We start from the raw sequence: 25,449 nt of genomic DNA, 5'->3' as shown, positions 1-25,449 counted from the left end.
GGGAAATTAGATTTTCTCGCGATTTATGTCATAAATCGGGGAGGACTCAACCAATTTTTCAAAAATCAAAGCGATCAGGATGAGCAACACTAATCACGACCAGTACTGTTATCACTGCATAGTGGCTGTATAATATTACCAGAAAGCAACTGAATTAAAACCACTATGCAGAGGCTGATATTACCACCGTTAAATGACCATATAACAATAGATACCAGCTCTACACAGATACTCCGTAGACAGTATAAGTAATTCCAGTACCGTTGTAAGCAGTGATCATAGGTAATGTCTCCTGAAGTCATTCACTTTTATCATCTTTTCCATCCGGCCCAGACTGCCATGATGACCTCTTTCAGTAAAAAACTTGTATCTGTAAAGTTTGCAACAGTCATCTTTGGTTCTTCCCTTTTCCAGCACTCCAATCTACACGAACTCTCCATTCTGTTGCTGCCCTATCTGCTCTAATTGCTGTACCTTCTGTGTTGCATGGTGCCGCCAAATACTGTACTTCAGAACTAATGTTGTCATAACTATGATTAATCCACCCTCCCCCCCCCCCCAAGAAAAAAAACTAGTGTCCCACAGACAGTACTCTTGACAAAAATAGTGCCAAGCAAATTACGCCCTACGTATGGTCCCTGAGGTTAACAGTGACCACACAGTTTAAGTTCCATCTTTTGGACCCCACGGCATAGTACTAATAATATCAGTGCCCAAAGGTAATAGTGTTACTCCTAATTTTCCCACATAGTAATACCAACTATTAAGTAATAATGCCCCTTTTTGTGTCCTTTTGAAAGTAATAATGCCCTGTCCCCCTACAGTGGCCAGCAATTGTACATAGCGATCACTTCACTGGCTGATGAAGAGCATTTATAGCATCAGGGCCCGGTGGTTGAGGATGGTACATACAACAGGTACACCTAGATTGACTCCCAAATTCAAGACATTCGCGCTGAATCAAGGACAGTTGGGAGGCCCAGTATAAGGTGGCTGGGGGTGGTTGGAATTACGGAAATAGACAAAAAGGCTTCGTTACGTCATGTGCATAACTCCCCTAGAAATCAGTGTGAGTTACAAAAACAGCGTAGCCCGGCTGCACTCAGTTGCTTCGGCTCTCCTGGCCACCTCAGGCAGAGAGGTGTTCCCATAGCAGCCATATTTGGCCAGGATGGGAATACTCCTTTAATTCTTAAACGGATATTCCAATCTCAAAGGCCATGGGATATATTGCTAGGATATGCTATGACATACCATTTTGAACAAGTCCAACCTCTGTATGTGTGGAGGCTATGCTGCAGCTCTCTGCACAGTGGATTAATGATATATCTTTTTTTCTGAAGGTTGGTATGACTGGTGGGATACCAAATTACATATTTTTTAGGTTTTTCCACTTTTGCACAATAAAGAACCTTTTCTTTTGGAAAATTGTTTTGTTGCATCACTGCATTCAAAGACCCAGAACTTTTTACATTTTGTCATTGACGGAGCTGTGTGAGGGCTTCTTTTTTGCATGACAATCTGCAGTCTTTATTGGTTCGGTTTTGGGGAAATACGGCCTTTTTGATCAATTTTATTGCGTTTTTCGAAAGGCAAAGTAAATAATAGTGTATTGGCTGTCTTTGTGGACTCCCCCTGTCACTCATCAGCACCCCGCGTTGCGATCCAGCTCCAGCAGAGTCGAATGGGCTAATAGTATATCCATAGTGCATTGCATTCCAGAAGTAATGCAGGGTACTATGGAAGCGATTGAGCAATCACATCTTCAAGTTCCCTTGAAGGACAAAAAATAGTACCAAAAAAATTCAATACACTTTAGATAAAAACGCATCCCATAAAGAACAAGTCCTCATCTGTCTATGTTAACGAAAAATAAAAAAGTTATGTCTTATTCAATATGACGATGAAAAAACAAGAAAAATAGTTTGGTCATTTAAGAAGTTTTCTGGGCTTTTTTCAACTAATGACCTAAACCACTGGAGGGATTATCAGAGGTTGATGAATGAAGGTCTGCCACTTGAGATCCCTACCATTAGCTGATCGCTAAGCCCGCTGTCCTGCGCATTGTCATCAGTGGACTGGAGGAAGTGGGAGAGCTGGGCATCATTCCCATTGAAATCAATGGGAGCACCTAGCTTCTATTCCACTTCCTGCTCTACATCACAAACGGGATCGGAAGTCTGGTCTAGTCAGTAACAGGGGCAAGAAGTGGAATAGATGTGATTTCAATCGGAGTGAAGCTTACTCTCCCAATTCTTGCAATAACCACTAATGACATATGGCCCGCTAAACTGACAGTAAGCCAGATGATCAACCAATGGATGGGCATCGTGAGTGGTGGACCCCCATCCATCAACTACTGATGACCAATCCAGAGGTCATCAGTTGAAAAAAGCACAGAATACCCCTTTAAGGTGCAAAATAGGCCAGTCTCTAATGGGTTAGTGTTTTAGGTTGAGGTGCCGCGTCTTTCCTCAACCCTAATAACTAGGTAACAATTAAAAACTAGACAAGTAAAACAGTAACATTTCCAGTAAAATTGTTTATTGGCGTGAACATTTGCTTTGCAGCTGTACAAATAATATGAATATTTCCATTTGCAACGTGCACGGTTATCACACTCGCTGCTAGCAATATATTATCTACAAATTGCTGAGACGTTATATAAACCATTTATTATTGTCTTACCCATAGGGTAATAAGTCGACTTCATTTCCTCAGTGTGGTTTGTAAAGTATATTCCTGTTAATGCATCTACTAGAGAGAACAAACTACAACACTACGATTAGACATAACACAATCCACGTGTGCACTAACACTGTGCAAGCCCGAGGCACTGCCGCAAGTGCAGGGCAAGAGCGTCCATCACAGGGGAAGTAGTTAGTGCGGAGAGGAAGTTCTGGGAGGCAGGGATAAAGGGTCAGCCATTCCCAACCCGGTGAGCGACATGTACCGATTTCCTGCTCGCCCTCTTTGTTTAACTTTTCGTTGACGCTATTCACATTCCGCTTATTCTTATTCACATTCTGATAAAAATAAATCAATAAAAACAAAGTAATGAATAAGGTGAAGTTAGTAGGCATGTATATTTGTCTAAAGTATGCATAGGTATTTAAGTTGCGGCTGTCGCAGCGGCCATAGGATAAGGGATCCTTGAAGGCCAGTGGCAAAATACATTTGAAAGCCAAGAGTAATTAGTGCAGATGGATGAGTAATAAAATATCCTTGTATTGGGGCTGGGGAGGCATGCTCAGCCAATTCATTATTTCCTGAGGGCAAAGTCTCCAGGAAGGGGTTCAGCTCCATGCTAATTGGGTCCTCTGGCTAGGTGATCATGGCTGAGGGCAACAGCCGGAGCTTTGTCGAAGAGTTTAACCCTTTCCAATCCGATTTGTATCCTGGTTTTCCTAGGGGGCTTACTCTTTTTCTGCTATTACACAACGGTGCTATATACTGGCTAGAGCCAGTACTGCATGAGGTGACACGTTGGATAGGCTCCGACAGCAGAGAGGCTGGCAATATACAGTAAGAGAACCCCGACGGACATCTTCCAACATCGGAGCTGTACAGCCTTAAATCATAATATCTTCAGAGGTCAGACAGTGGATTGGAAAGGGTTAATCAGTGGATATGCTTCTGCCTTCAAAGTCTCTTTGTCTGATTATTGGTATTTGAGTTTATAAAATTGTTTGCACTTTTATTGATGCTGTTTTAGATGATTATTTACCTATTTCAGAGTTATTAATTTTATAAATACAAGTTTGTATCTTTATAAAACATTCTCCAGCTCCTAGAAAAAGTTGCCAAAACTCAGCATGCAGTTGCATCTCCAGCAGATATGTAAATGATTAGAGTTGCGGTGTGATTAGATGAACAACGGTCTTGCCAACTGAGGCCTTAAAAGTGGTTCCACCGTTGGCCTATAAAAAGGCTCTCAGAGGCTACTTGTGGTTGGTTGACCTCTTTATCCACTTGTATAGAGCTTTTTGACCACTAGACATGTCTTTATGACACAATTGAAGATATTTTGCCCAGAGTCAGAGAGGGCCACATTGTTGGAATCTGAGAAGCTGGATGGTCGTATTGATGAATTGCCCACCACCTGGGCTGTTCTAACCAGACTGTTAGGAGGTGTTGGGACTAGTGGATGCACGAGGGTGCACAAGGCAGCTAGGCTCAGGACACCCTCGACAGATCACTAGTAGAGAGGATCATCTGATCGTTCAACCAGCACAAGCAGCTTCAAATATTTCATTGTCCACCATCCTGAGACACATGGCACCATCGGTACTGGCCCCTGTATCTGTTGGAACTATTTCCAGGTGCTTGGCTGAAGCACATTTGGCACCTACTACATGTACTGCCTTTAATACCCACCATCGCCTCCATTTGCAGTGATGTTGTAAACAACAAAACCGGGCTGCTATGGAGTGGAAACAGGATGTCTTCAGTGACAAATCTAGTTTAATTTGAACAATGACGTCAGCTGTCTTCAGGAGTGGAGACCTAGGGATAAGCTCCTTAATCCTCCCTATGCTGCCCCTGCTGCTGGTATTATGGTTTGGGGGGGGCATCACATACAACAGTGGTACGAGTGATATGTTCAGGACATCCTCCTATGGCAGGGCTTACAAAAGGCATCTTCCAGCAGGATATTGCTTGGCCACACAGACAAGGGTGTCACAGGAATGGATCCACAACATTGTCACACCCCCGTGACTGCCCAGTCACCAGATTTATCACCAATGTCACCAGATGTATGGGACCATCTGGGACGCCAACTTTGACAGCCTACGAGTTTGTACGATCTAGAAGCTCACATACAACAAATGTGGAGCAATATGCCACAGGATACCATACAGAACCTGTATGCCTCTATGACTACCCGTATCACATCTTGTATCCAAGCTAGAGTTGGCCCAACAGGGTAATAAAGCCTCCATGCACTCCCGTATCACATCTTGTGTCCAAGCAATTGGTGGCCCAACAGGGTACTGGACCTCCTTTGAAAGGGTTCAGTTTTCCGCAATAAATTCTCCTTTTGCTCTGATAATGTAATCAGCATTACGATCACACATAAAAAGTTTTTGACTCTGATAACTCCTTCTAGGGGAGGGATTTTTTTTGACAATGATTGTAAATGGTAATTTTAGTGGCCCGCTGCAGCCTTTGCATCACTGGTATGGAGTCTCTGTAGATTTGGTGGGGGTAGTGGTGGGGAGGTTTCGACATGGGCATCTACTGTACCCTAGTCATGCATTGCAATTCCCTCAAGGTACTGATTAGTTTCCTGATATATATATTAAATTGTTAGTGAATGTGATATACATCAATTGTGGAAGTTTTAAAGAGGCAACAAACATAGAATAACTAATCAAAAGGATCTGTTGGCTCTCCTGACAAGTCAGTTTTAGAAAATACTTGTACTCCCTATGAAATAACGATTCTGGATCATTTTGTTCAGAACTCTCTGTGTTGTTCATTGGTTACTCCTCCTGTAAATGTTAAATAGGTGTTACCATTCATCTTCAGTAGGTTGTGTCCAGGAACACACTTACACTGTCCAATCAGGGCTGTTAGGACTGTAGTGACACATCCTATTGATAAGGTGAATGGTAATTTCCTGGGGTAATAACAGAGGACCAGCACAATGCAAATAAAGATACTCCAGAATTATTATCTTACAGGAAATGCAAGTATTTACTAACACATTCAAGTCTGGAGAGCCAACCAAAAGTGACCGTGAATAGCAAATCCCCACCCAGAGGTGCTTCTAGCCTATTTTGCTGCATTGTGCTGATAGGACAGGACTGGACTATTCATCTGCCAAAATGCTACCCTCTCCTCAAAGTCTAGAAAGTGCTGCCTGATGGTGCCCCCTTTTCCATAAAAATCAATCATGTTCATAAATAGCATAATATATATATTTTACATGATAAGTGTCATATACTACAGACAAAAAGTGGAGTAACTGCTTACAACAACCAATCAGGTTACAGCTTTGATATTTCCATCATAGGATGAAATAATTGAAATGACTGGCTGATACAGGCAAATGCTCTATAGAGTGATATAAAATATAACTAAATTAGGAGTGATGTATTATAGATACTGACCATGGATATTAACCCAATCCAATTTGTATCCTGGTTTTCCTAGGGGGGCTTACTCTTTTTCTCCCATTATACAATGACACTACATGGTGGCTAAAGCCAGTACTGCATGAGGTGACACATTGGATAGGCTCTGACAGCAGAGAGGCTGGCAATATACAGTAAGAGAACCCTGGACGGATGTCTTCCAACATCGGAGCTGTAAAGCCTTAAATCATAATGTCTTCAGAGGTCAGGCAGTGGATTGGAAAGGGTTAAAACAAAAAAGCACACTTACAGGCATATCTGGCTGGACTTGTCCAGTTCTGGGCTAAAGACGTCAATATGTACGACATCAATGTACTTGTTCCAGTGTACTTACAGATGGTGATGCATTCTGGGAGCTCACATTTTGCAGTAAATTTATTGATACCTGTTGACTAGTGAGATGACTGGCAGCACAAGGGGAGCTCCAATATTTTACCCAGTCCTATAAATACTGAATTCATTCAATATAGGCCTTTAAATCTGCGTCCAAATTTTTAGATTCCACAGTGTTAATGGGCCAACCAACAAGCTGATGACCATATTGGTGGCTTGGACATGGGTCATCACAAAAACAATAACAAAGAGACTCAATATAAGGCATAACTAAACTTTTCATAAACTTCTGACATGTCAGAAGTATTGATGGGTAGTAGTCCGGGTGCTGAGACCCCAATGATTGCTAACATGAATGAGCAGGAGCTGTCATTTGAGAAATGTGCCCGTTTCGCTGACATCAGCAAATGGTGTTCCTTTGTCATAGACTGTCTAGGGAGCACATATACCGCCCCAAACAAAGGTGGAAACAGACAAATGGGCATTTTTAAAGTCTTATGTTGAGGCTTTTTTGCGAGTTTTCTTTGTCTATGTGATGACTTGCGTCCAAACCACCAATGTGGTCATCAGGTTCTTAGTCGGCTCGGTGGAGACCAGTGAGAGTATCAAGAAAATAATTACTCATTGTATGAAAGAATAATTTTAGATTTTTTTTAAAATTTACCAATATTTATTGTGGGGCGTGATAAATAGCCCTCATAGACCGAGCTGACATGCACCATCCAGGAGAACATTTTGGAAATAATTTAAGACTTTGGAAGAGGGCAGGGGCTTATATTCGATTAAATACTGGTAATACACCATTGAAGGTTTTTCTTGCCTTTTACTGGCCCGTAACATTTTTGCATGATAGCGTATATTTGCTGGTCAGAGACATTTTAACATGAGTTGCATTGTCATTGATTTTTACTTTAGTGGCGTTAGTAACAAAACACTACACACGACAAGGCTTGATTCACACAGGGGCAGCTTCAGATCCCATCAGAGACTAAGGCAAGAAAACCTTTCCAAAATGTTTCATTTGGTCTTAAGTATATGGCAGCTATGGCAATAAACACTAAATATAATGAATAATGATGAAGAGAAGATGCAGTGTGAAGATTTACACAGCATGGGGAGCAGAAGAACCATCTAAGGGTGGATTCAGAAGACCGTATATCGGCTCGATTTTCACGCCGAGCCGCTATACGGTGTCCTCATCTGCAGGGGCTGGGGGATGGAAGAGCCAGGAGCAGGAACTGAGCTCCCGCCCCCTCTCTGCCTCCTCTCCACCCCCTCTCCGCCCCTCTGCACTATTTGCAATGAAAGGAGGCAGGGCGGGGCTAAGTTGTGCTTAATTAGCCCCGCCCCATCCCGCCTCTCTCCATTGCAAATAGTGCAGAGGGGCAGACAGGAGGCAGAGAGGGGGCAGGAGCTCAGAGCACTGCTCCTGGCTCTTCCAGGCTTTGCCCCTGCAGAGAGAGACAACGTATATCGGCTGGGCGTGAAAAGCGAGCCGATATACGTTCGTCTGAATCCAGCCTAATGCTAACGAAATTAAATGTATAGCACCATGAAGGTGAATACGGGGAGGGAGGCTACAGTCACACCTGGGGCCTGATGGTACCAAATCCTGCCATGTGGGTATAAAGTGCTTAATATGGCAAGTAGACTTTTCCCAAGATTTTGGATAATTTTTGAGCAATATACCAAAAAGCATACATGTCCAAAAGTATATCGCTGTTATAGTATATGCGCTAAATATTCAGTTTTGTATTTCTCGCAATAAACACGCCAGCTATAGCCATAGGGAACCATTTTCTTGAAGCAAACAATTTTTGCAAGCAGAGGTAATTTGGAACTACTAGGTTTCAATAGAATGCTTATAATACCTCCCAGTTTACAGAGCTGCTGATCACCAATTGTATGTAACATAAAGAAGGTCCCTAACCGGGATGTGACTGTCCCGTCCATATCAGGCAGCCAGTGTTTTTAGGAACGAACATGCCATGTATCAGGCCTCATTAGTGTTAATTAACGTTGAAAGACACCCCAAGTATTAGGAAATATGCTGCATGACATATGGGAGGAGATGGGTTACATCAAAGCTGTCCTTTGACCCCTGGCCAGCGGTCCAACATCATGCCTCCTAAATTTCCATTTTTGCGCAGGACTGTCCTCCAAAACTGATCTCAAAGGGGTCGTACTTGTGAGAATGGGAATACAAATGTTGGCAGTTATGCAACATATCCAATGCCACAGCTGCCTTATAACTTGGAGTTATATGTCGTAGAGTATATAAGTGAACCCTGTTCCTCCAGATAGGGTTGTAGCAGAGAGGGGCTAGGAGGACATCTGTCCTAGGTGTAGCAGGGGAGCTAGCAAGACGCCCTGCCTGGATTGGCCAGGAAATTTAGATATAAGACTCGGGGACCCATTTGAATTTCTGCCCCATGTACAGGAAAAGACTTACGTGTATGCCACTGTATAAAAGCTTACTGGACTTGCTCATGGAATGGTATATCCTTGTATACAGGTGCGTAACTATAGAGGGTGCAGGGGATGCGGTTGCACCCGGGCCCAGGAGCCTTGGGGGGCCCATAAGGCCTCTCTTCTCCATATAGGAAGCCCAGTACTATGAATAAACCCGTTCCAGGTTTTGCATTGGGGCCCAGGAGCTTCAAGTTACGCCTCTGCTTGTATATTCTCATAAACAAACTGTTGTACAAATATATATTTTTTCTGTATATTTTACTGTATTTTTCAAACATTTTACCAAAAGATGCAGGAACAGAGATCAAAACTAGATACAGTTCAGGGTTAAACCATACGTACTATGCTAACAAGGCCGACATTCATTTCAGCCAACCCAGGCAAATTATTATAAGTGCCTCCTGTCGCTTTAGTATAGACATATGTGAAGATAAAGAGTTAATGACACAAAGGGCAGATCTGTGGAGACACCTCTCTTCTGAACCTCCCTTGTTTTACCAACTGTGTCTTAAAGTGACCCTCCGGTTTGGGGACAAAGTTCTGTTCCAGGACTGGAATGGGAGGGAGTTATATTACTTGCAGTTGTTCTTCATTATCATCCCTCTGATCCACCAGTTTCAAATCCCGTTTTCAGCTATCTGCATTGGTAGTGTTAAGCTATCAATGCATTGTACCTGTTCTCTAATTGGCCAGGGCTGCTCATGTGATCCGCACTAGCCAATCAGAAAGCAATTCACTGTGTGCATTAGGTATGAGGGTTATCCCAAAAGTTCTTAGCTTTCCACTGTAATTCCTAATTGATGTACAGGCATGAAATTTTGTTCATATTCTTCTGAAAATCAAAAAATTTAGAGTGCTGCAGATTGCAGAGGCTGTGGGCTTGTCTAAGACAACCATTTATTATGTTCTCACTGACACCCTGAGGATGAAGAAGGTTTCAGGCAGATGGGTTCCAAAACGTTTGACTAGAAATTGGTGAGGTGCAACACATCAAGGGAGAATCTCTAGTTGTTCGGAGCTGATCCAAACACATCCTTGAGATGGTTCAAAGCCGTCAACAAGACCTGGGTCCACCACTTGCAGTCAGAGTCCAAACAGAAATGGAAACACCCCTTATCCTCTCCACTAAAGAAGATCATGGCAACGGTTACTTATGACTCTGAGGGTATGGTAATGGTAGACCCCAAAGGAGCAAACTGTTACGGGACATACTAGACCAACCTGCTGATGCAAATATGGGAGAAGATCAAGCAGAAGCGATGCAGGAAATTGTCAGAAGGCGTCCTCTTCCACCTGGACAATGCACTCAGCCACAAAGCTGTCATTGCTGTGGCTGACATTCATGAGTGTAGCTACGAAATCATGCCACACCCCAGCCTACTCTCTTGATTTGGTACCTTCAGACTTTCATCTCTTTCAAAACAGAAAGCTGGAAGGGATGCCTTTCAAGAAAGACAATGACATCATTTTTGTGGTAGAGGAGATTTTGCAATGCTTTGAGAAAAACCTCTATACCACCAGTATCTTAAAGGAGATGTCCCGCGCCGAAACGGGTTTTTTTTTTTTAAACCCCCCCCCCGTTCGGCGCGAGACAACCCCGATGCAGGGGTTAAAAAAACCACCCGCACAGCGCTTACCTGAATCCCGGCGGTCCGGTGACTTCAATACTTACCGCTGAAGATGGCCGCCGGGATCCTCTATCTTCGTGGACCGCAGCTCTTCTGTGCGGTCCACTGCCGATTCCAGCCTCCTGATTGGCTGGAATCGGCACGTGACGGGGCGGAGCTACACGGAGCTACACGGAGCCCCATAGAGAACAGCAGAAGACCCGGACTGCGCAAGCGCGGCTAATTTGGCCATCGGAGGCCGAAAATTAGTCGGCACCATGGAGACGAGGACGCTAGCAACGGAGCAGGTAAGTAAAAAACTTTTTATAACTTCTGTATGGCTCATAATTAATGCACAATGTATATTACAAAGTGCATTATTATGGCCATACAGAAGTGTATAACCCCACTTGCTGCCTCGGGACATCTCCTTTAAGACTTGAAACACCGGTAGGCTAAGTGTGTCGAGATGTCAGTAGACTATGTTGAAAAATAAATTAAAAGTAAAAAGAAAAAATCTGAAAAATATTTCCTTTATAATTAAGCTAAGAACTTTTGGGATGATCCTCATAGTTAGGAAATTGCTATGGTCAACTTGGACAATCGTTAACAGGACCTGGAACTGATGGATTTGAGAAAAACAGAGCAACTACCTGTAATATACCTCCCCTCCCCTCCTGTCCTGGGACAGAATTTTGTCCTGAAACTGGAGGGTTACTTTACCATAACTATGGGGCTATGTATATTGTGAATAAATACAGGACAGTGGTTCGCCAATGAACCTACGGTGTAGAACAATGTTAGAACGGAAATCAGTTACTGTCTGGAACTGGCTCCACACATGGTCAACTCAATGGAAATTATTAACATATAAAAGGCACCGACTGGCCCCACATAGTGCTCTACAGTATCGATAAATTCTCTTTAGCTACAAGAATTTTTTGTCCTTTGTACACGTCCATGTGCCCAAAGTATGAATCCCTTTCATAGAATAAAGTCTTGAAAGTCCCAACATTCCCAATTCACAGTCTTCATTTAGCCCACCCCGTGCTAGCTTCTCCATTTATGTAGGCAAAGCCGGGAAAATGCTGCATGTGTTCATAGTCAGAGTTACGTCTTGTAGCCAGAGATGTGTACATGTCAGTAGAGCTTCCATATCTGGAAGAGTGCATGGTTGGGCTAGAATAACAAGAGTTGCTGGATGCTACTTCCTGCCATCGTGGTGTCACCTGGCTTGGATGGAGTCTTGGCGTACTGGTCATGAGGCAAGGTTCCATCCGTGTCTGGCTGTTAAATGGGTACTGCAATAAATACAGAAGAAAATTAATATATTATATGGTATTCAAATAGGTAAACAATGGAGGTTACATTGTCACATGACATGCTTACCATAGAGTGGAAACTTGGTAATTTTGCTATGCAATGTATCCTTTTTTGGTCAATCTGACAGAATGTAGACCAGTAACCAAACCAATGGTCATAATCCATAAAAAGTATCTAAACTCCTTTGCTGGTGGTAAATTTATGTCGCTGCTGCCTGATCTTGGCTCAGACAGCAAGTAAAGCACCTGAAACAGGCTGTTAGCAATAGACTGTTCAGGTGCCACCATCAACTAATTGGTTCAGATCCCGATGATGTCATCAGTAACAGCCAATTACTACTACAAACTTTCCCAGTATGTCAGCACTGTTCTTTGTAATTTTAAGATTAGAGAATAAATAAGAACACAGTGTAAAACAGCACACATTAACCCCTTCTATTACAATTACCTATACTATTTATTTAGTATGGGTGATTGTATAGTATAGGGTTAATTTTTAACAATTTATCTGGAAATAAGCGAAATTTTTAAGGGTATGTTCACGTGTAGTGGATTTTGGCACAGATCTGCACAGATCCTATCAGTGATTGGCAGCCTTCCTTGTATTTACACTCATATACAGATAGCTGTCAATCACTGATAGCTCCGCCCATTGGACTGTTCTGCTTAGAATGTGCGGAGATGTAAATGAATAAAATAGAAGTTCTACTGAATCTTTTCCCATACAAATATATATCAATCTTCTCAGCGTCTCCTGCTCTATAATATCATGTCTGTGGTTTGGACAGCAAGTTTGACCTGGCAGATTCCTTTTAGGGTGCGGGATTACTTGAGTAGTTATTTTCTGCATGAGCAGCATATCGGGGGATTGGGTGTCTATAGTAACACAAAACCTCAGTGCGTTTGGCATGGTTTCCAGTGCCCAGTGCTCCATTTGACCAGGTTCTTGGCTGTAGCACCCAGTCAGGTTTCAACAGGGGGCACTGTAAAGAAATGGCATTTTAAAAGGTCTGAAATCAGACAACTTATTCACAGGCCGGTTCAATAGAAAATGGTGATCTTGCCGAAATGCAAAATAGGGCTCACCTCGCTCACCAATTTTAGGGTCTGTTCACACTTTGCGAACTATATCAAGGGTATGTGCTGGGAGCATACAAATGTTTAATGCCGTATTCACCTATTATATTGCAAAAGAGTGTCCTTTTGGCATTTGCTGTGCTGGTATGTGTTGGCATACATTGACTGCTTATCTGTATGGAACATAATTGACTATTCTATGCAGAGGAATACAGAAATTAAAAAACTATACTGTGCTGTATATATTTTTTGTATCATGGGGTTGTTGGGCGATATATGCCTATATAGCAGTATATGACTGAGTCTTGAGTCAAGGTTATGCGTCAGGAAATCCTCCAACAGAAGGGAACAATAAAGTATGAACAGAACCTTCTGTTTTATTAATCTTTTTAATTGACTTTTAACTCTTTCCAATCCAATTTCTATTCTGGTTTTCCTAGGGGGCTTGATCTTTTTCTGCCATTATACAACAGCGCTATCTGCTGGCTAAAGCCAGTACTGCATGAGGTGACATGTTGGATAGGCTCTGCCAGCAGAGAGGCTGGCAATATACAGTAAGAGAACCCCGACAGACGTCTTCCAACATCAGAGCTGTATAGCCTTAAATCATAATGTCTTCAGAGGTCAGACAGTGGATTGGAAAGGGATAACATCAGAAAAAAAAGAGATAAGTCGAAACATTAAGAGAAGTAATACAGATCAGTGTACATCATTGCATCTAGCTATAGTGATTACTGCACACCAACATTATCCATCAAACAGTGTAAAAAGAAATCAGTCCTCCAAACTTCCTTCCCCAGAGTTATTTTTATGACAATGGCACTTTAAAGTAACCCTCTGGTCCTGGGCAAACAAAGATGGCCGCACCACTTCTCTGAATACTTGTTGCGCACTGTGTATTAGTATACATTTTGTCTCGCTGCTTTGATTGGCCAGTGCTGCCCATGTGAGTAGCACTGGCCAGTCAGAGGACAATGTCCTGCCTTAGACTACCAGTGCATCCTAATGCGCAGAGTGCAACAGGTAATCAGAGAAGTGGTGCGGCCATCTTTATTTGCTCAGGACTAGAGATGAGCGAACGTACTCGTTTAGAGCGATTTCGCAATCGAGCACCGCGTTTTTAGAGTAACTGACTACTCGGGCGAAAAGATGGGGGCGCCGGGGGTGAGCGGGGGGTTGCAGAGGGAAGTGGAGGGGGAGAGAGAGAGAGAGCTCCCCCCCTGTTCCCCACTGCTACCCCCCGCTTTACCATGCCGCCCCCCCCCCCCAGCGCCCCCCGAATCTTTTCGCCCGAGTAGTCAGTTACTCTAAAAAAGCGGTGCTCGATTGCGAAATCCCCCTAAACGAGTACGTTCGCTCATCTCTACTCAGGACCAAAGGGTCACTTTACGTGTTTGCTATACTACTCGGTCTGTTTGGCCACTAAATGGGCACAAGAAAATATAAACTTGTTGGAGCACAAGTTTTTCAAATGACATGTGCGTTGGTTTTCTGACTCAGCGGATATGATTTCCTAGTAAGTTCAAGGACTTTCTCAGATAATCTATATATTAGACATTATCAGCCTTTTTGCTGAGTGAGGGACATGGTGCAGTCTTGCGGATTGTGATAAGAGCAGCATATTGCCTGTTGTGTTATGACTGTGTTGAAAAGTGGTTATTTTTTTCATTTTTCATAAAAAAATAAGGAGCAATACTTTAGTTCACTGGCCTGCAACCGGTGGAATTACAACTCACCCCATGGCTTGCCTGTCAAAGGGTTATTGTACGGCTGCCGCCTAGATACAATATTAATCATTATCCGATTAGTCACAACCGACCTTCCGTGACTTTATTGATCAACGTTCTCCAGGCATTTCTGTCTTTCAGAAATTGGCATGTTGGTGGTGGCCTTGATTGTATCCAGCCATCTTGTTCTTTGTTGCCCTGATCTTCTCTTTCCACTGACTTTGCCAAGCATCAGTAATGTTTCCTGTGAGTTAGAGCGCATCATGTGGCCAAAAAAAGAGAGTCGCTGTTTGATGATTTTGTTCTCTAGTGATATTTTAAGTTTGACATGACCTAACAGTGCCTTGTTCGTTGTGTAACCATTTGTCCTCTAGTGGAGGGGCAGCAACGACACACTGGACTTCAAACATGCGTAAACTCAACTTCAGTCTTTATTTGGCCCGGCACACTCCAAATAAAAAGCAACACAAAGTCCTTATAATCCAACAAGGTCCACCACACAGGGTGCTTAGGCCCACACAGATGGCATTCCCATCCAGCTGTCAGGCTGGATGCCTCTCCTCAAGCTGTCAGGCTGTGTGCCTCTTCTCATGCTGTCCGGCGGATCACACAGTCCATAAACACACCCTACCTGGGTGTTGAGGTTAGGGTGGTCAACCCTATCAACCTCCCGCCTTTCCTGGTCTTCACTTGACCCTGGGGCTAGCAGCCCTTCCAGCTCCACTGAGCTGTCTCAATGGCTCTCTCAGCCAACATCTCCCCTGACTGTAGCAGGGATGCATACTTATGTCCCACCTCCTGACCACACCTGTGGGCGTTTTCACTTTTCTCAGGCACCAGAATGCCTGTCTGTTACCCCCTACAGGCCTTTCTCTGTAGTGCTCCTCTACAGTTGTTGTGGCAGTCCAAGGTATCAGGAACATTCTTCTTCAGAACCATAGCTCGAATGCATCAATTTTTCTTTTAAGCGTCGCAACCATACGTCATTATGGGAAAGACAATTGCATCGACCAGTCTGGTTTCTGTTGTAATGTTAATATCCTTGCTTTTCCAGATCTTTTCCATTCTCTGCATTGCAATCCTACAAAGTGTAATCCGTTTCTTGATCTCAGGTCAAGCTTGTCTGTTGAAGCAACTTGACTTCTTCAGTGTTAATTTTTAAGTTCCCTGTACCATTGCCTACTGTGGTTATGACTTTCATTTTTTTGCTCTTGACATACAGTCCCATGCATTCACTTTCCTTTGGCACTCGTCGGATAAGGTATTCCAGGTTCCTTTCACTTTCCGCAAGCGTGGTGGTGGTTTGACTCAGATTTCTAATTCGTCCAGGTTGCATCGCTTCAAGATCATTTCTGCGTACAGATTGAAAAGGATAGGCAATAGAATGCAGCCTTGCCATACACTTTTCTCGAATCCAAACCAATCCGTGTTTCCATAAGCTGCCCTGACTGTTGCTTCTTGGTTGTTGTAAAGTGACCTTCTAAGCTGTTCAATATGTTCTGGGATGCCCATTTGCTGCAGACACTTCCAAAGCTTGTCATGTTCGACACAATCGAATGCCTTGCTGTAGTCAATGAAACACATGTACACGTCTTTTTATACTTCCAGGTCTTCCCAATGATAAAGCACAAGTTTGCGATTTGGTCTCTGGTGCCACATCCTTGCGAGGGCAACTTGAACGTTCCCGTTCAACAATTGTCGCAATGGATTTTTATTTTAGGATCTTTAGAAGAATTTTGCCCGCGTGTGGTATGAGGGCGATGGTGCAGTAATTGGAACATTCTTGAAGATCACCTTTTTTTGGGAGTGTGACGGAGACAGATCTTGTCCAGTCTTTGGATAACAATTTGGAGCTCCAGATCTTTTGACATAGATTGGTTAAGATCTTGACTGACACTGGTTTGAGCATTTCGGATGGTATGTGGTCAATGCCCTTAACTTTCTTGTTTGGTCCTTTTTTCAGGGCCCATGTGACTTCTTCCTCCAGAATGCCCGGTTCTTTTTCTACTTGATAAACGTGATACAAAGGGTTGTCTGTCTTATTGCCTGCATACAGGTCTGCTGTATATTCTCGCCACCTACGTTTGATTTGATCTTCTTCTTGTAATTATTTGCCATCCCAGTCTTTGATAATTGCTGCCTTGCGTGGTGCGAACGGTGCCCGGGTCTGCTTCACCTGGGTGAAGAGAGCTCAGGTGTGGCCTTGCTGGTTCGCTTCTTCCAGTTTCGCGGATTGGTCATTCCAGTAGCGCTTCTTGTCTCGCCTGACTTTTCTTTGAAATTCTGCATTTAGCTGTCTGAATTCATCGATGGTGCCCGCTGCTTTAGCTGCTCTGTTGGTGATCATGATGGATTCATCTGATAGCCATTGCGGTCGTTTTGCTGTTTTTTGAAAGGGATGATTTGTTCAGCTGTATCCGCATGATGGGTTTGATTTCCTCCCATAATTCGTCAGGGTCTTTTCCGGTGGTGCCGAGTACTCCAAATCTACTTATTAACTTTGATGGAATATCGTGAAGGGATGCTGTCTACATCAAAATGGTGTATTTCTAGCAACCTTTTGATGTTGCTGAATCAGAGCTCAATTTTTACAACTAGTATCTGGTTATCGGAGCCACAGTCTGCAACTGGAAATGTTCTCACAGCCAGTGTTGATCTTTTCCAATGCAGCTGCTCGAACCAGGTCTTCACGATCGAAAAGTGGTTTTCCGTGCAACATTGGACCATACGATCGCCTGCATTATTGCGCTCACCCAATCCGAATTTGCCAACCATTGGTAGCTCTTCTCCAGGGTCAATTTTTGCCTTGAAATCCCCTGTTATAAAAGTGGTATCCTTGGCAGGGGTCTGATTGATTGCTTGCTGGAGATCAGCATAGAATTTTTCTATGTCCTCATCTGTTGTATTGGTTGTGGCGCATCAACTTGCACAACTGTGATCAAGTGAGGATTCCCATTGATGCGTATGGAAATTATCCTATCATTTATGGCACTGGAAGGATGGACAGCTTTGGCGACTGCCTTGTTTGCGATGAATGCCACTCCATTGTTTCTGATAGTGTCATTGCTGGAGTAGAAAACTGTTTGATCATTGCTACTGAAAAAGCCGTCACCTGTCCAGTGAAGCTCGCTGATACCCAACAGGTCGATTTTGAGCTGTTGTATTTAACTTTTTATGGTTTCCAATCTGCCCGTGTTTATGCCAGGAATGTACCAAGTGCTGATGTTGTGAATCGTTGGGAAATGCAAACGAAACCTAGGCCATCAATACTTTGCAATTGGACAACCCCTTTAAAAATAACTCTTGTAATTATCTTCAGCTACTTCATGACTTTATATCTTCTTGCACCTCCTACTGGTTCAGTGTCTCTAGCCTACATGTCCTTCTGATGGCCCAGCTTGATTGTGAATGAATCTGTCAAGCAGGCGTTTGTGGATCCGCCTTACCACACACTGGTTTGGCCATGGGCTAATTCAGATGGCAGCACCTGGGAAACCCCAGTTTTCATCCTTAACCTCTTCAAGTGGGATACCGGATTTGCTGTGGGGTCCCAAGGAAGTTACACCCACAGATAGTCCTGGTGTTTGGCTGCTGATATTCCACTGGGCCAACGTGCAGTACCTGAAGATCTGAACTGACACATACTGAATTAACAGGGATGGGTCAGGACTGGCAACACAGGTGCATAAATTAAGGCCAAGCTGAAAGTCAGGGCAAGTAGCAGACAAAAGCAGAGTCCAATATACAGAACCGAAGTTAGGGAGCACAGAAGTCAGAATAGCCAATAAACCAGCAAGTGTCAAAACCAGGAACTCACACCATACAGAAGCCATTTACAATGGCTGATTGAGACCAATTGCTCCTCCGCAGGGGAAGGATGCCTAATATAGCAGGCTGGTCATAGGTGGAGTTCAAGAAGGTTAACTGTTCATTAACCAAGATTTGATATAGTAGAGCCAAGGCAACAGAATAATTATATGCTATCTAAAGGCCCCTTTACATGGCACGAGTGTTGGGCAAATGATGCCTGACACTTATCCCCGTGTATACTCGCTCACATGCTGTTACACAGGAGCGAGTATCGCTGGATCGCTTACAGCATGGGTAGCAGGGGGCCGAGGCGGCTGGAGGAGATTTCTCTCCTCCCGCTCCCCTGCCCCTCTCCATTCACTTAACACAGCGGCCATTCAGTACTGAACAGCCACTCTTTACACCAAGCAATGGTCATTCGAGATTTTACGCATACTTAAAACTGAATGACTGGATGACTCTTGTCCAGTAGCTCAGTTTCTGCATGCTTTTACATGGGACGATATCATTCAAAACCCAGTGGGAGTGCGGGGTTTTGAACGACCAGAACGATAATCGTCCCGTGTAAAAGGGCCTTAAGATGGAATAAGGTTCTATCCTCATCTGCGTTATTCCGAGCCATTATTTTTATCAGACTACCTCCATCCCACCAGGATTTTTTGTTGTGTTGGGCAGAATAGCATAGCCAGCTGCATTGTTATGTTAATTAAAGATAACAGACACCTGACATTCCCTTATTTTTACCAATGATACCAATGAAGTCAATAGAGAAACATACAGAGATGTCCTGTGTGATATGGCAGTCATGCAATACTGGAAAATTGGGATAGACGTTCTTGTTAAAAGAGGCAGCATCAGAAATACAATGGCAATTTTATTAGAGGCGCCCATCTAGTAGCACGTTGGACCTCCTTTCACTTTCAGAACAGCAGCAATTCATTGTGGCGTCTACCCACAGGTATCAGAAGACTCCACACCATTACTCCATCTCCACCAGCCTGAACTGTTGACAGCTGACAGGAAGGGTTCATCAATTCGTGCTGCTTGTGCCAAATTCTGACCTTCCCATCAGCCCGGTGTAACAGAAATCTGGATCCATCTGACCACGAGATGTTCTTCCACTGCTCAATGATCCCATTTTGCCCTCTGGAGTCTCTGTTTTCTGTTTCTCTTAGCAATGGTGCTGGAACTGGTTGTGTGCTGCTATAGCCCATTCAAGCTAAGGAAGGGCAAGTTGTGTATTCGGACACATGAGGTGGTGCACCAGCGTTGTATTTGGCTGCAATCTGCTTGACTGTGCTCTGCCTGTTCATCAGAACGATTCTTGACATCCTCCGCTGACCCCTTTCATTTGATGAGTTGTTTATGCCCACAGGATCCTCTTTTTGGTTGATGTTATACCTCGCTCAAACCATTCTACATTTATAGGAAAGCTCCAATTGCAAAATGATAAAGTGACCAATCAGTGTATGACCAATCAGTGTATGTATCCATGTACTGCCTGAATACTGGAACTGATGGAGGAACTGAAAAATATTACATTGCTCCTGGGGATCTAGTTCTCAGGGGCCTGCTAGGAAATGAGGGGCCTGGTAAATTGTCCAATTTGCCTCCCCCCCTCCCCCCCTGGAACCAACCCTACCAATCTTACATGGCTTTATATTGACCCATGTCATATACTAGCTACTTGGCCCTTTTAGGGCTGTACTCATTATAGCAACTTAATCGGAACTCCACATAATCCGTGTCCACTGTGAATATGTCACTTGTCTGGGGCTTGACAGCCTTGCTGCTCGTCTACAAATTGGAGGATTGTGAAAAATAGACAACAGCAGAGATTTTATTAATTTTTCCACTTTCTCGGCCGCAGCTGTGAATGTCAGAAGTTTAAAGGACAAGAAATATATTCTAAAAATATGACAGACTGTAAGTAACTTGTGGCGGATAATAAATGCTATTATGACGGGAAGACGGAAAGTTTTGTCATCGTGGGTCAGCTAATTGAAAATGACTCATTACTTTTCTTTTCCTTCGGCTTTAGTGAAGAGACCATTGAAAGACAATGTTTTAAGACCGTGTTGCTGGCATGCGTCTGACCAGTGAACTCTCTATTCAGCCCTTACAGACCGTGCCATCTGCACAGATGTTGGCATGTCGCTGCCTCGGTCACCTCTCACACTGCGCATCCGGTTTAATGATGGATATTTGGGCTCTGTGTTCTCAGTGATCTTTGTGGATAATAAAGGCGATATTTGTTGTGCTATTCTTGACAGGAAATTACCATTTTTCTGGGGCAACAAGCTCTAAGCTAGCAAAGAGGGTTAACCCCTTAATGCAAGGAGGCAAATGTCAATAGGCTTACAGAGTTCATTAAAAAGAGTGTATTATCAGAAAATTACGTACTGGCTATACATTAAATTGTAAGACACACATTAAGCCGATATGTTCAGTTTTCTAGCTAACTTTTCAGCTTTGCTATGTAGACTGGGACGTAAGCGGCAGAGACAACTCATATGTTGTACTTTTTCAAGCATTTGCTTGTTCATTGGCTGGTCTGTATGTAGTGTTAAGTTCCTTTTACATGGCCCGATGTTTGTGTCCGCTAATCGGGCCGTGTAAAAGGACCTTAACACTATATTCAGATAAGACTCTGGATTCAGCTTCCATTCCTAGCTGAGGGAAAAACTGTGTTCTATCTCAGGGTGCCTACCCACTTGCGATTTTTTTTCCTGTGATGTTTTGCGTTTTTTCTCAAGAGCAATTAGTATAGAATGTGTTCTTGTCCATCTGGGGGTTTTTTTCCGTTTCGTGGGGTTTTTTCACATAGGAACTGTCAGTTGCATATGTCTCCTTATTTTTCTCTTAATGCACCCATGATTGTCAATGGAGGGCTGCAAAAAAAGCGCAAAAAACGCGCAAAAAACGCCGCGTTTTTCACGGGCGAAAATCGGCAACGCAAGTGGGTAGGCGCCCTCATACTGGAGACAGCATGACATTTTTCTAGCCATCAATTCGCATTTGTTGCAGCTGTTTTAAAGCACACACTCACACACGTCTGCACTGTCTGTGCCTAAATCATAGGCGACTTCAGTATGGCAGTGCACAAAAAAGTTTTTAGAATTGCACCAACTTAAAGGGGTGGCCACACTCCCCCTTTTTGCCCTTTTTTCTGATAAGCTTAATACAAGATGTCTTACTGCTACCAGCTATCCCCCTCTAATTAGCTGTAATCTGCAAGTGAACCTGGCAGAAAGTGTTGCTTTACTAGGCGGCTGCCCTACTGCAAAAATGAAGCATTGCATAGTCCCCGTAGGATTGTCCATAGCGGTACACACTCATGCTTAGTATTAAAAAAAGTTTTGCTGCTTAAAAGTTTTCTTTAACAGTTGGGTAGAGCATTAAAAGCAGACACAATACTCACATCTGTAGTGCCCTGGGAATCACCGGAGCAGCTCTGGCTCCTGGTATGTACATCCGGTGGAAGTCAAATGACCGCTGCAGCATCACTGCCTGTTCTTCTGGCTTTGCCGCTCACATTCCAGGTGCCTTGATGCCAGGAGTTTGGGATAGTGACTAGAGATGAGCGAGTATATTCGCTAAGGCACATTACTCGAGCGAGTAGTGCCTTAGCCGAGTATCGCCCCGCTCGTCTCTAAAGATTCGGGGGCCGGCGCGGGTGACAGGTGAGTTGCGGGGGGGAGAGAGGGAGAGAGAGATCTCCCCGCTCTCTCCCCCGCCGCTCCCTGCCCCCGTGCCGGCCCCCGAATCTTTGGAGACGAGCGGGGAGATACTCGGCTAAGGCACTACTCGCTCGAGTAATGTGCCTTAGCGAATATACTCGCTCATCTCTAATAGTGACGCTGCAGCAGTTACCTGACTTCTGCCGCACATACATTCAGGGAGTCGGAGCCGCTCAGCTGTTTCCCAGGCGGAGTGAAGAGAGGTAAGTATTGCCTCTTTTGTTACTTAATGCCATGCCTAGCTGTTAAAAAAAATTAAAGTTGGAAAACTCCATTAATATTATGTGCAGTGATTGAACAGGTACCAACCTGAGATGGGCTTCTGTGATACGCTGTGTAATGAAGAGGTGTGGTGATGCCAGATTCATGTGGTAAGGATGTATATTGGGATGCAAGAGAATGTGGACTCTGGTTGCTGTAGGTTCCATAATTATAACTCCCCGTGTATCTAGAAAAAAAAAGTAAAAAAAAAATTGATTATAGTAATAATTACACATATAGATTATAATTTATAGTGTTTTTTTCCATGCTTTCTTACCCATGCTCTTCCCGGTGTGGATAGACAGGTATTCTGTGTGTGACAGAGGCGGGCATGTGTGGACTTCTCATACAGGGTAACTGCTGGGTATTCTCCCCTGGTCCATTGGCAGCTGTGGTGACAGTATACGTCAGTGACCATGTGTATGACTGCATTGCACCTGCAAAAATTAAAGTAACATGAATACGATGGTGTAGATTAGCTGGTTTCAAATGTAAAGCTTAATTTTTATCTACACCATCGCATTCATCTTTCTTCAAGTCATTGCCTACCAACAGGTGGCGCCAGAGCCTTAAGGCACCTTTACACGACCGTTGTTCCTGTGCGCACCGGAGATCCAATTTGACCGCCAGCCTCCATTTATTGCAAACAGGCGGGGCAGTTGTTCATAGATGAATAACTGCCTGTTCACCTGGGCTAATAGTCGGTGAGCTAAAAACCAAGCTACTCCGACAAGTGATTTCTTGCACAGTGCTCTGTCGGTGACCGTGTAGAAGTTCCTAAAGTCCCACCTCTCTCCACCTCAGGGTTTACATATGACGACTGTTACACAGGAACAATAGTCACTCTGTGAATGGAGGCAGAGCGGGACGAAGGTCGTTCCAGCCCACCTATCTCCATTCACAGTGAACAGGCAGTCCTTCATAGCTGAAAGACTGCCTGTTTACACGGGCCAACAGTTGTTTGGTTTTTAGTTCTGCAGAAAACCAAGCGACTCCGACAAGTGAGCGACTTGTTGCTCAGTGCTTTGTCTGTTGCTGCCTGTACATGAGATAATTATCACCCGAATTTGCTGTTTTCAGCCATAATTCGGGCCATAATTGCCCCGTGTAAAAGTACAGACATGCATGTAATTTTTAATTTGAGGTGGAGAAGATGCTAAAATAACCGCACTGCAATATTACATGACAATCACATATTATCATATCTAAAAAATGCAAATTAGATATAAACACATGGCAAAAAAAGCGTACAGTTTAAATCCAGCTATGTCGATTTTTTTTGTGGTTTACCTTATGGGCTTTTTCTGCCCTCCTCCGGGTCAAACATTGCAAGATAATAGGCGGAAGAGGATGTATATGATGTATATGTACATTATCAGGGTGGCTTCACTTGAGCGTATTGCAAAATATGCTTTACACGCATGCCTGCGCAAATACTGTGCAGTTTTGCGCAGGCACTGCAGGTTCATATGGATGGGGAAATCAGCCTGCCCTGATTTAAATGGCTATTAAGTAGAGATGAGCGAGTATACTCGCTAAGGCACATCACTCGAGCGAGTAGTGCCTTAGCCGAGTATCTCCCCGCTCGTCTCTAAAGATTCGGGGCCGGTGCGGGTGACAGATGAGTTGCGGCGGAGAGAGAGGGAGAGAGAGATCTCCCCTCTGTTCCTCCCCGCTCTCCCCCCGCCCGCTACCGGTCCCCGAATCTTTAGAGACGAGCGGGGATATACTCGGCTAAGGCAATACTCGCTCGAGTAATGTGCCTTAGCGAGTATACTCGCTCATCTCTACTATTAAGCCAAACGGCATGCCACTGTGCGTGGGTTTGAGTGTTTCCGCATACCTGCGCTTACATATATGCGCATTTGTACAACTCCCTATAGAGCAGGCCCTTTTTTTTGCACCCCTGAGAACTTCGCATACAAAAAAAAAAATGAGAATGATCTCATGGAAATCAATGGATTCTATTCTCTGTGTTTTGCGCATTAAAAAATCCCTAAAAATCCACTAAAATACGCTTGTATAAAGGAGCCCTTAGTGATACGAGAAATGACATGAGGTCCAATCATCAGCGATATCACACAGAAATCATATGCAGAATGTCTCAATCCCCATACGCATAGCGGCGGTGTACAGATCCCTACGGAGTTTATCAGTAATATACAATAAAGTAACATAGAGCATTAATTAATTAGTTACTTAATATAATGTATCTCCTATTTTAACCCTGTCCTTTCGGTGCTACTTTACTAGCACTGTGTAAAATTGTCTTTGTAGTACCCTGCCACAATGAAGCACCTAAAGTAGAAAGTGAAGACTATTGTCCTGGGTTTCTTTTTTTGTGCCTTTACAGGGAGGGTTTTGCTGTGTGGACCACCCAGCTAGTTAGCTCATTAGTATTCACTTATGTAAATGAGTCCGTGAAAAAATGTCAAACAATCCAACAATGGGGGCAATAAGTTATCATTTGCATTCCTTTAAAGAGTTATGTGTATACAGCCAACCAGAAAAGTCAGTGACACCGGAGTGCCTGACAGATTTCCAATGATAGTCCCTATCTAATCACAGCTGAATAAGCCCGAAGTTACAACTATTCTATGGACTTTAGATGGATTTTTCAACTTTTTGGGATATTTTTTAATAACATGCAAATTGTATTCATGCCATGTTTGCATGCGTCATTGTGTGTTACTAAAGTTAATTAGTCATTACACAATACCTATAGAACACTTTTTAACATTTATAATAGAATGTCGTGAAAAGGATTTGTCTGGTTTATCAAACTCATTTTAAACCACCCTATTAGGGCATTTGGGACCTCCATCAGTTAGCGGACCATAAATGGCATCTCTTGCTTTTTCTTGAGAACCCCAGTTCCTATGTTTTCATGCATAGTTGAGTCGCTTGGCCTGGTTTGAACATTCAAGATATGGCTTTTCTGCTGCAATTCTCTGATGAGG

General features: G+C 43.6%; 1 protein-coding gene across 2 annotated transcripts in view; it reads right to left on the bottom strand.

Annotated features, from left to right (window-relative positions):
• Window positions 1-10,962: 10,962 nt before the first annotated feature.
• The window catches only part of RFX4 (regulatory factor X4), an 83,430-nt gene continuing 68,943 nt past the window's right edge, over window positions 10,963-25,449 (bottom strand). Inside the window, exons 16-18 of one of the 2 annotated variants that reach the window (XM_066589534.1) lie at window positions 22,767-22,926; window positions 22,538-22,676; window positions 10,963-11,853 (exon numbers count right to left, since the gene is read on the bottom strand). In XM_066589534.1, the coding sequence (XP_066445631.1) occupies window positions 11,584-11,853; window positions 22,538-22,676; window positions 22,767-22,926 (569 nt within the window). In that variant the 3' untranslated portion in view covers window positions 10,963-11,583. The remainder of the gene's footprint in view (window positions 11,854-22,537; window positions 22,677-22,766; window positions 22,927-25,449) is intronic. The other variant, XM_066589535.1, reaches the window with a different exon arrangement.

The sequence above is a fragment of the Eleutherodactylus coqui genome, chromosome 2, assembly GCF_035609145.1.
Source record: "Eleutherodactylus coqui strain aEleCoq1 chromosome 2, aEleCoq1.hap1, whole genome shotgun sequence".
Classification (NCBI taxonomy): domain Eukaryota; kingdom Metazoa; phylum Chordata; class Amphibia; order Anura; family Eleutherodactylidae; genus Eleutherodactylus; species Eleutherodactylus coqui.
The sequence above is the reverse complement of the archived record's forward strand: the minus strand, read 5'-3'. Positions and strand labels throughout refer to the sequence as shown.